The 11388-nt window shown below is 33.2% G+C and overlaps 1 protein-coding gene and 1 long non-coding RNA gene across 11 annotated transcripts in view; one reads left to right on the top strand and one right to left on the bottom strand.

Moving 5' to 3' along the window:
* Hfm1 (helicase for meiosis 1) overlaps positions 1-11318 on the bottom strand; it is a 97759-nt gene extending 86441 nt beyond the window's left edge. For 8 of the 10 annotated variants that reach the window (XM_010614654.2, XM_019206137.2, XM_019206136.2 and 5 more), the window contains exons 1-4: positions 11208-11260; positions 8665-8780; positions 4250-4362; positions 2598-2904 (exon numbers count right to left, since the gene is read on the bottom strand). In XM_010614654.2, the coding sequence (XP_010612956.1) occupies positions 2598-2904; positions 4250-4362; positions 8665-8753 (509 nt within the window). In that variant the 5' untranslated portion in view covers positions 8754-8780; positions 11208-11260. Of the gene's footprint in view, positions 1-2597; positions 2905-4249; positions 4363-8664; positions 8781-11207 lie in introns of those variants that run through there. The other 2 variants (XM_010614656.3, XM_010614655.2) reach the window with 2 other exon arrangements.
* On the top strand, positions 9384-11262 carry LOC104855714. The gene is made up of 3 exons (XR_778450.2): positions 9384-9461; positions 9769-9805; positions 11191-11262. It is a non-coding gene; the product is annotated as an uncharacterized LOC104855714 (long non-coding RNA).
* Positions 11319-11388: the final 70 nt, after the last annotated feature.

Genomic DNA, 11388 nt, shown 5'->3' on the forward strand with positions numbered 1-11388 from the left:
TACCCAAAATCTGGAATAGCCAAAATAACATTGAAAAAAATAACAAATTTGAGGGACTTTTTGTTGTTATTGCTGTTACCAGGGATTGAACTCAGGTCCTTGCGCTTGTGAGGCAAGTGGTGGAACCACTGAGCTAAATCCCCAGCCCAACACTAATTTCAAATATTTCCAAAGCTCCCATGTGGGACTGGCATAAGGGCTGGCATATTTAAGAGACCCAAAATAAACCCTTATGTAGGTTTGGATCTGGAATGTCTTCCAAAAGCCTATGTGTTAAAGCTCAGACATGGCTGGGACATAGCTCAGCATCACAGCACCTGCCTGGCAAGCATAAGGTCCTGAGTTCAATATTGGGTACCAAGTAGAAAGAGAGATAAAGCGGGGAAGGGGGAGAGAGAGGGAGAGAGAAAGAAAGAAAGAAAGAAAGAAGGGAGGGAAGGGAAGGGAAGGGAGGGGAAGGGGAGAAAAAGAAAGAGCTCAGTCTTCAGGTTGATGCTATTTGGAGTTGGCACAAAATGTTAAGAGGTGGGTCCTAACGAGAGGTCTTCTGGTCATTGGAGGTTTTCCCTTGAAGGTGACAGTGGGACCCCCTCCCCACCTTCCTCCATGTCTTGGCCATGAGTGGACAGTTTCTCTACTACACTTTCCACAATGATGGGCTGTCCCACCACAGGACCAAAAACAACAAAGCCAACTAGCCATAGACTGAAACCACCAAAAGTGTGGGTCAAATTAATCTTTCATCTTTTAAAACTGTTTTGCTCGGGCATTTTATTACAATAATAGAAAACTAACATAACATGGTATATATAAGAAATACCTATTTTTCTCTCTTGTTCCTGGTTAGAGCTCTTAACATATTTAAAATTCCTGAGTAACTGGAATGACGAAGTATCTCTTGTTATTCATACAAGATCCCTCAAGCCAACCTGAGTTTATAGGGTACTAAAGAGCTGATCCTTGAAGGGCCCTAGGATACCTTCAGGATGAAGACTAATAACAAGAGAAACCAATTGTGTAGTTAGTGTTGGAACTTCTGGCCCTTATTACTTCCTCTTTTAACTTTCAGGAGGGAGAGGAGCTACAAATTTAGTTCATTTATAAATAACCAATGATTTTATCAATTATATCCACATAACAGATCCTTTATTTGGAAAAAAAAAACACCCTAAACAATGTTACCCAGAGATAACATTTTTTTCACCTTATTTTTGAGTTGGTGAATACATCAAAATACATTTTTTAAAAAGCCATTTGTCTCACTAAATTTTCAAAAATAAGTTTTTAATATTTAGTTTATTTTTGTTTGACAAATAATTATCCATAAGACGGTACAATGTGTGTTCTGATACAATACACAGTTTGTAATAGACAAATCAGTGTAATATATCCGTTACCTCAAATATTTATTGTTTTTGACAAGATCATTCTAAATCTTTTCTAGTTACTTTGAAATATGTTAATCACAGTTCTCTTGTACAACAACATATTTCTCCTAATTGTAACTCTGCATTATTAACCAATATCTTTCATTTTTTCCTTCTTTTTCCCCAACCTCTGATAACTGCAATTATACTTTCTATCTCCATGAATTCAATTTTTTTTAAGATTCCACCTATAAGTGAGATCATGTAATTTATCTCTATGTGTCTGGTTTAGTTCACTTAACATAAGATCTAAATTCATCCATGTTCTTACAAATGACAGGATTTTATGCTTTCTATGAATGAATGTTATTTCATTGCATATATGGATGCTGTTTGACTCACACTGGGGTTATATCCTGATAAACTCAATGTAAGTTGAAACCATGATAAATCAAAAATGTATTTAACACATCTAACCTAGTGAAAAATCATCATATACTATAGAGTATTGGTTGTTTACTCTTGTGACTGCATGGCTGACAGGGAGCCGCAGTGAGTATACTGTCCAGAATGAGAAATTATGCTAATACATACAACTGGCATGGGAAAAGACCAAAAGTAAAAAACTGAAGTACAGTTATCACTGAATATATATTGCTTTTATACTATCATCAAGTAAAATAATCATTAGTCAAACCATCCTAAACTGGGGTCTGTACATATATATCACATCATTTTTAATCTACTCACCTGCTGATGAATAAAGTTTTAAAAATAAAACCACTGAGTTAACCAGTAATGAGTTTAGCATGATTTTAAGATGAATTAGCAAAGGAATTTTTAAAATTTTTATTTTAATTTCTAATATGGTTAGATATTAGATATAACCAACCTAAATGAAATCTCTTTGGGAATCTTCAATAATTTTTAAGTGTAAAGGGATACAGATGAAAAAACTGAGAACTCCTGCTCTAATCATATACTTCACCAAAACAATTGTCATACTATAAAGTATTTAGGCAACTAGTTTTACTTATTTACTATTTACTCCTCTGAAAGGAAGAACCTATGAATGGAATCCTTGACTTAACAAAATGTCTAGCATATAATAAATTTTACTTTTTGATACTTTTTTCTCATTCAGATACTGTCATATTTAATACTTTTGAATGTACATATAAATATTCAAATTTATTTGCTCAATAGTATTTATTTCATAAAACTAATTACCTTTTTCGAAATGCCGACGTGCTTTCTCCTTTATCTTCTACAATATTAACTAATTCAGTATCATCAGGAACATTTATCTCAGGTACTATCTCACTGCTCAAGTGATTTGTGTATCTCTGAGAAGACCCATATGTCAGCTTTTCAGAAACATGTGATAAGTCAGTATTATCCATTTGTCCTAAATTTAGATAATCCTGTTCATATTTATTAGAGGTAAATTTAAATTTTTGTGTTGGTAAAAGATAATTTGTATCTCCATTAGCAATTTTTAAATTTGATGTTAATAATTTTGGCTTCTTTGCCTGACCTGTAAAAATAAAACATATTAGTTATTACATGTGCATCCTGAAAACTAATTTTCAAAATTACAGTGGACAGATTTAATAAAAACTTTCAAAAGAGTTTACTAGATATATGAAAGCTGAGAGAAAATATTATTATAGGAATAAGATCATTTATAATAGTATATATGTTTTAAAATACATACAAGTTTTTTTTCTAAAGGGAGCTCAGAAATTAATTCAGAATTATTAAAACTAAATTCACAATGTATATAGAACCTATATTATAAAATAAGTTTGACACCCAACCTACAGAAATAGCCATAAGGAAATCAAAAAAGAAAAAAGAAACCCATAAGAGTAATATTTAACTACTTTAATTACTACAAGTGATATTATACAAGCAATTAAGTTTTAAAATTTTACATTATTTATATACAGAAATACAACAACCAATCATAAAACACTACTCAATATGATACAATATTTATATGATACAATGCTTTTAATTTTGTAATCTTGCTCCTAAAATCAAGATGAAGAAATGTTTTTATTAGAAATGATGGACTTTGAAGGCTTCTTTACAGAGAATTTTCAAGAATTTATGGAAGTTTTAGGCAGAATTTAGTAAACTTAGCACTTAAATTTGCTATACCATCTATTTATACATATAGTACATGTATATTACTCATGCTGAATACTATTTGACACATTCAAGAGTATGTTATTTTATATATAAAGCATATATGTAAATTGTGAGGCTTAATAATAAAATCTATATGCATGAATCTACTACTCAGTTTAAAAAATAAAATATTATCAGAAATATCACATTACATAACACACATCATTTAAACATGCTCTTTTTTCTTGGTTGAACTTAGGGCTCCACACATATTGACCACATACTCTAACCCCTGAGCTACATTTCCAGACTGAGCATGACTGTTTTTTGATTTTTATAAAAATGGTCCCAAACTATATATAATCTTTTACCTATTGCTTTTTTCACTCAATATACTTTAGAGATCTGGCTCCCAGAGGATTTTACCCTTAATAAAAAGCAAAGAAAAACTGAACATCAGTGACAGGAATTTAATGGTAAGGGGAAAAATATTCATAGAACAAAAAAACAATTGTATGATAGCGCATTATGTAATATATATATATATATATATACACACACACATATGAATGTGTATATGGAGATGTTTTACATCTTAAGATTTGATAATCACAATTTTGAATGAGAAGCCTCTTTCATTTTATTCCATTAAAATGAAGGAATTAATACTTTAATGTGTTATTAGATTTTTTATGTCAACACACACCACATGAATTTGGTTTCACAATAAACACATAATAATTTACCTAACAGTTTATGACTTTCTATTTCTTCCTCTAAGTTCTGAGTATCTGGAATTTCTGAAATCAATGGAGCAGGGGGGAGAAACCAACCCAATGATTTTACATCATCTGGAAAGCTATATAAGACATAAAAATATGAATGTTATTTAAGATATAACATCACACACATGTATTTACTAAGTATTATCAATTACAGAACCTTAAACATTTCTGTAAACTTTCTGTCACCACTGACTTATCCCTATACAGAAGAATATTCTTAACACTTTTTCCCTTTTGTGTCACAAGATTAATAATAAAGCTGTGTGAGATGTGCTACTTAAAAAATGACAACTCCACCTCATTTTATTTAGTTAAAATGCTTGTGACAGGAAACTTAACCTTTTCTAATCTTTAAAAAAACAAGTAAATCATTTTTAAACTTTAGTATTTTAACAATAATATATAACAAATCACTTACAATCTAACTCATTCTTAATCATGTATCATCAATGTGTACACACCATCACTACTGGTATTCTAGAACAATATTACAAATTAATGTCCTAACCCAAATATTCTTGGCCCAACGCTATCTACAAACTACAGAAAATCTAAGAAACCAGGTGAGATCTACAATCTTTTTATAAGCCTATAATAACTAATGTGATTTGTGCCACGCTTTTGGCATTCTTACCCCTCTTTATCTTTCAGCTGTGATACTGTTAACCAATAGTGCTTTAGTATTTGCTTTCCCATTAAAGTTGACTTGTCCTTCATTAGGGCAAAGAGATAAATGTTGGGCACCAGGAAATACAGATAAGAAGACCACCATGTAGCCTGCCTGTTCTAAGTTCCAAGGATTTTATGATTTACTTTTTCTCTTCATTTAGGAATGTCAAGCTCTCTTAAGTGAGACATACTCAGTCTTTTATTTTTCTGCTTCTTATAGCACATAGCTCCTATGATCATATTTTCCAAATAAAAAACCTAGAACACATTATCTGACAATGTCTGACAGACTGCCAGACAATAGGCCAGATCATTTGAAATTTAGGATTATGTCAGAGGGTCCCCTCGATCACACCCAGTTCAACAAATCCCTAGCATAACCTATAGTTCTATTCCTTGCTATGGGGTAGACTCCAAGGGAAACCAAGCACAAATTTCCAAAGGCTCTGTCTTGTGGAGTCACACAGGATACATTTAATGCTCTACATCAGTGATAGAGAATTTTTTAGAGCTTTCAATAACACAAGCATCCCACGGTGGCACACATGCCATAGGTTCGCCACCACTGCTCTAACTAATCAGCTATGAAAACATATCATATGTGAAATGTTACCAGTGAGGAAAGCTCATTAGGGACCCAATATCCAGACCTTTTAATTGGGTATTAATAATGCAAATATCTCTCACACATAAATTTCAGAATCTCAGAAGGTGTTCAGCTTAAACAATATTATTTGTATATGCAGTGTATATATGGGGAGCGCTACTGTATCAGTAATGATGGGAACCTTGTTGAAATCTAAGTTTTCAGACTTCAGTCAAAGGCCAACTTTGCAAACAGTCCTTTTCAAGGGTAGCAGTTTAGAACTACTATGTTAACTCTTTTCTGCAAAGAATAGTGTATTCCAAAAATCCAAGAAAGAAGAAAGAGATACAAGAAACACACATCAAGCTCTATTATTCCACGTCCTTGTAAAATTAAAACTTTCTTTATGATTCCCTATTTTTTATACCATTCTTGCAATACCAAAATCCGAACCATAATAATGTTTTTTACTCATTATATAAAGACAACTATCAGGTCTTGCTGAATCTTCCTTATAATAACTTCTCAAATTCACCATATTCTTGTCACTCTTGTGATCAAGATGCTAATCAATTCATGCCTGGTTGAGAACAGTTATGTCTTAACAGCACTCACTGCCTCTAGACTTTCTTTCTAACATATTTAACACATTCCTACTACATTAATTCATAATTGTGTTCATCATGCAACTCCATTCAAAATCATTCAGTGGTTCAAAAATAATAGTAAACTTTCTAGTGGCTTTATACCAGCTTAGTTTTAATTTTCCTATACATACCTTTTAGTCTAGATCAAACTGAAATGCTCCTTATACACCTGCTATAGCTTAAATGTGCCCCCCAAAACCCTGTGTGTTAAAGGTTGTGGGTGTTAAGGGTTGGATCTAGACGTCTCCCCAAAGCCTCATGTATCATAAGCTTGATTTAGAGTGTTTTGATTCATGATGCAATGCTAGGTTCAAAGGCACTAGAATTAAGGGTGTGAGTGCTGACTGCTTTAAGTAGTCTGAATAAGATAAATGGGGTAGGGAGGCAGTGTTAAAATTCTCCCTTGTTGCCTTTGCTACTTTGTGTGCACCATGTTTATTCTGCTTTTCCATGCCTGTTTGTCATCTCTGCCTTGCAGTTAGCCAATTATGGACTAAAACTTCTACAAATTATAAGTCAAATAAACCCCCTCCTCTCCAACTTTGGGCATTGGGTATTTTGTCTCAGCAATGAGAGAAAAGTAACTAACACACAGGGCTATTGAGAGGTAGCTAAACCTTTAAGAGGCAGGGCTGAGTGGGAGTACATGGGATGTGCCCATGAAGGGGACACTGGAACTCCAGCCTCTTCTTGTCTCTCTTTGCCACTCTGCTTCCATGAGGTAAGGGCTTCCTCCGCCACATGATGATGGATGCCATTATGATGTGAACACCAGAGATCCAAAAGCAATGGGCCCATTAACCATGGACTGAAACCTCTAAAACTGTGAGCCCAAAATCAATCTTTCCTTCCTGTAAGTTATCACCTCAAGTTTATTTTTTTTGTTACAATGACAAAAAGATGACTAATACAACATGTAACAGATAATACATTCTGTGCTACGTTTTTGTTCAAAGACATTTCCTTCACTTTGCTTACCCTGTACCTTGCCTGACTCCCCATTTACCTATAAAAATTCCACTATTTTATCAATTCATTAACCCATTCAACATTTATTTACTAAATACTTCCATGTCAGGCAGGATTTTAAGCACTGGACCCTATACATTCATTCGAAGCACACTTCGAGTCCTACCTTTTCCAAGAAATTTCCATAGTTTAAGATTTCTCTTCTTACAGACTTACCTATATTTCTCATATTCCCTATTGTGTGTACAGATTTAATAGAAAGACAAACAGATAGAAATATGTAAATAGATCTGATACTCTCTAGACTGTAAACACCTAGGGTTTTGATTTTTTATTTTCATTTATACAAGCAGTATTTGGCACAATGCTTTTTATAGTTAAATATACTGTTCAAGTTTGTTGATTTAAATACATGGCTTTCAACACATAGATTTTAAAAAGCAAATAACAACATTAAAAAATCCTTATCTGTTAACACTCTGTCTTCAAATGCCAAGCCACCTGACGCTTCTCTCTACTGCCATAAAGTCTGATTTGACCATTTTGCCCAAGATGACTGACCTTCCTGCTGAATCCGAAAGATCATCACAGGAAGATATGCTTATCATTTGCTTCGCACATTGTTATTATTTTGCATCGTTAGAAAGATAACCATATGCTCCAAAATTTGCCTGGATCAGTTGTTTTTTTATTTTTATTTATTTATGTATTTATTTTGGTATCGGGGATTGAACTCAGGACCTTGTGCTTGCAAGGCAGGCAGTGAATCCACTGAGCTAAATCCCCAGCCCAAGGGTTGGTTCTGATTAACTCCTGCTTCTCTAGTTGGATGTACTCCTTTACTATCAAAAATATTCCAGTCTGGCTGATGAATTACATGATCACATTATTTATTAATGACATTTCCATATGTGTGCTTAACCTCAGCTAGACTTTAAATTTTTGAAGTAAATATTTATTTCATTCTTTTTAACATCTCTTTCAACATTCAGTTAATATTTGAATGAATATGAATAAAAATAAATGAAGTAATAATGTTTCATTGGCATAGGCTAATACAATAGGACAAACAAAAAATTAAGAATTGAGAACAATTTCTATATGAAAATCAATAAAAGGTGGTATTAAGAGAATACCTACTTTCTATTCTTGTCTTTGATCTTGTATCTTTATTTCCATCTGTATTTCCTGTCTATCACACTTGGCCTGTGGCACACTGCCATTGTTTCCAAAAGGTGCCATCACTTTTTATCCTAAGCTACTCTAGTACTTCCAGCCTTTACCTTGACCAGAAATAACTTACCAAAGCAGAAATGCATTAAATGAAAGGCAAACAGGCAAGAATCTATTTTAAATGTCAACATTTAACATGTTAAATTTCACTTACTTCCTCAGATTTTAATTCCATATTTTCCAAATATGTAACTGTTCCCCTTTCATTATTTACTGAGAAAATATTAAAACTGTTTAAAATTTTTAAAATCTAAAATACTACATTATATTACCATTTTTCAGAGGTAGACTTTTCAACTTCATGTGAGTTTTCGAATAACAAATTATTCACAGGAAACAAGCAGTCGTTTGACTTTAGCATTGTTGAAAGCTGGACTTTATCATAAATCTACAGGATAAAATAAAAGTAGTTTATATTTTATTTACAAAGATACAGAACAATATAAAGAAGTAATGCAGAATCATTAATTTTCCAGAATATCTGGTAAAATATAACCACAGACAAGTCTTCCAGCTTCATCACCTATAACTTCCTCCAAAATGCTTCATTAAAGAAATTCATTATTCTTTGCTTCTCTACTCATTAATGTCTTTTTACACTTGTGTCCTCTCCTCATATTGTCCCAATGCCTAGAATGCATTTTCTTTCATTCTCCACATGGCAAATTCTTACCCATCCTTCAATATACACGTCACCACTTCTAGGCATATGCTACTTTTTTCTCATTCCAGTTATCGCCCCCTGTGAATCAACACTACATTGAATTTTTTCTAAATTGTGAAACATGATAGCACATTCTGTATGTAAAAACATGAAAACAGATGTACCAATCATAAAACTTAAATTACATTTCTATTCCTTATGAGGTCATTAATATACTGCAAATTTATCCTCAGAATAGAAATTTAAATCAAAGAAACTATATGAGCACCATCTTGTGGAGAAAGCCTCATTGCTAATTTAGATGATGTTTCTTTAACATTGAGACTTCCCTGATACAGGCATGAGACACAAGTAGAAGTGATGCAGAAGATGTACCTATGTTCATCTCTTCAGAAAATGCTACAGGTAAGAGTGTTAAACCTGCAAATACTTTAGGACTGATCCAGAACACTGAATTGTGAGGTTTTTCATTGTTTTAGTTATTGGGGTCCCTCTCCAACATGTTTAATTGCCCTCTTTTCCTCAATTTATTAATTACTCAGATATTAATAAAAAGAGATAGTAAAAAATTAGTGTGGCTTTACAAATGTCTAAAGCAATTAGACTATTAATGAAAAATAGAAGCCCGAATAGGCCTAAAATAACAGCATAGCAGGCAGAAGAGTCATTTAGAAATATACTAACAGAACCTGTCTTGCTTTGTTTGTTTAAGGTACTGGGGATCAACTCTAGGGCCTTATATATACTATGTAAGTACTCTTCCACTGAGCTACATCCCCAGCTTGCTTACAGAGTTTTAATATCTTTATGCATATAACCAATTTCAAAACCTGAACAATTATCTGAAAATCGTAAATGAAAATAGCAGTTATTTTTTATATTGTCTAACAAGTAATGTTTCCAGTCTAATTTTAGAAGTATGCATTTTTAACCAACAAAAAAACTTTACCAGACCACTTTTATGTAGTTTTGCTACCTCGGAATTTAATCAGAAAATCTTAAGACTAACATTTATATGCCTGAATTCTTTATCCTAAACAAAACTGCAAATAAGATTTTCTTAAAAATTACAAAGAATTTTTGAGAAAAAAAAGTGGGACTTAATACAAAAATCCTCCTATATTAACAGCAAATACTGTTAGAACTTTTGATTTCCAATTCTAGCATAAAAGATAATATTGTTTTGGTTCAGAATAAAAATTTTGTATGTATTTTTAGTTCCGATGCACTCCTATAGGAAAAAGATAATCCTTATCTAAAATCCTCAGCCAGGCATGGTGGCCCACACCTGTAATCCCATCACTTGGGAGGCTGAGGCAGAAGGATCACTGTGAGTTCAGATCCAGCCTGGGCTACATAGTGAGTTCAAGGCCAGTCTCAACTACATAGTGAGACCCTATCTCAAAAAACAAAAAAACAAACAAAAAAATCCATAAAATCCTCTACTTTCTCATCCTGCATTTTTCTTTATAGCACTAACAGATAATTGACATTATATGTTTAATTGTTTACTATCTTTCTCCCTTAAGAGCAAAAGGGATTTATGCTTATTAATACTTTACAATAACCCAAAGCAGTGGTTAGCATATAGTAATGATCCATGAAAATTCACTGTGGGATAAATGCATTAGCAATGATAAATTTTAAAAAGTAATTTTAAGTAAAACCAATTTTCAATTAACAATGAAAATATACCCCCCACCTTTCAATTTTAAAAAATTTTTCTCAGGATTCATAAAATCATATCACGAAGGTTCTAAAACAATAAATTTGGCACTTTCATTATGTTAAAAAAATCTTTTTTATAAAACCCTAAAAGGAACCTTGCTACATTTCAGTGTGCGTTTGTGATGTAAGGGGGATGACTAAATTTTGAATTCAAGTTCTAAATTCCCATGTTAGATTTTTTTTTTATTACAAAGTTTTTGTTTCAGCATGTGGTAGTTATACTGGAGCACAACAGATACCATCCCAAGCAGTTTGCTTTGTGTGACTAAATTTCTTTCCCTGTAGAGAGGACTCGCACCTACTCTACATGACGACAATTTAGCATTTTCTTATTCTCTGAAACCCTTACTTGATAACATTTTCAGATTTGGTACTCGCTCCTTATAATTTTTACTCTTACAAGCAGACATACTTCAAAAGTACCTCAAATCGTATATAATAACTGAACGGCTGGAAACTCTCAGTGAAGAAGCAGGGGTCAACACTGAGTGGAATCACCGCGCGCCGCAAAAGCCTACAGGCAACTGGGCAAAGTCAGCGCGCGAACGCGCGGGGCCTCCACTCGGCGCCGACCGGAAGAGCGGAAGCGACCCAGGCCGCCCGC

The sequence above is a fragment of the Fukomys damarensis genome, unplaced genomic scaffold, assembly GCF_012274545.1.
Source record: "Fukomys damarensis isolate Sample0158 unplaced genomic scaffold, DMR_v1.0_HiC HiC_scaffold_33, whole genome shotgun sequence".
NCBI lineage: Eukaryota > Metazoa > Chordata > Mammalia > Rodentia > Bathyergidae > Fukomys > Fukomys damarensis.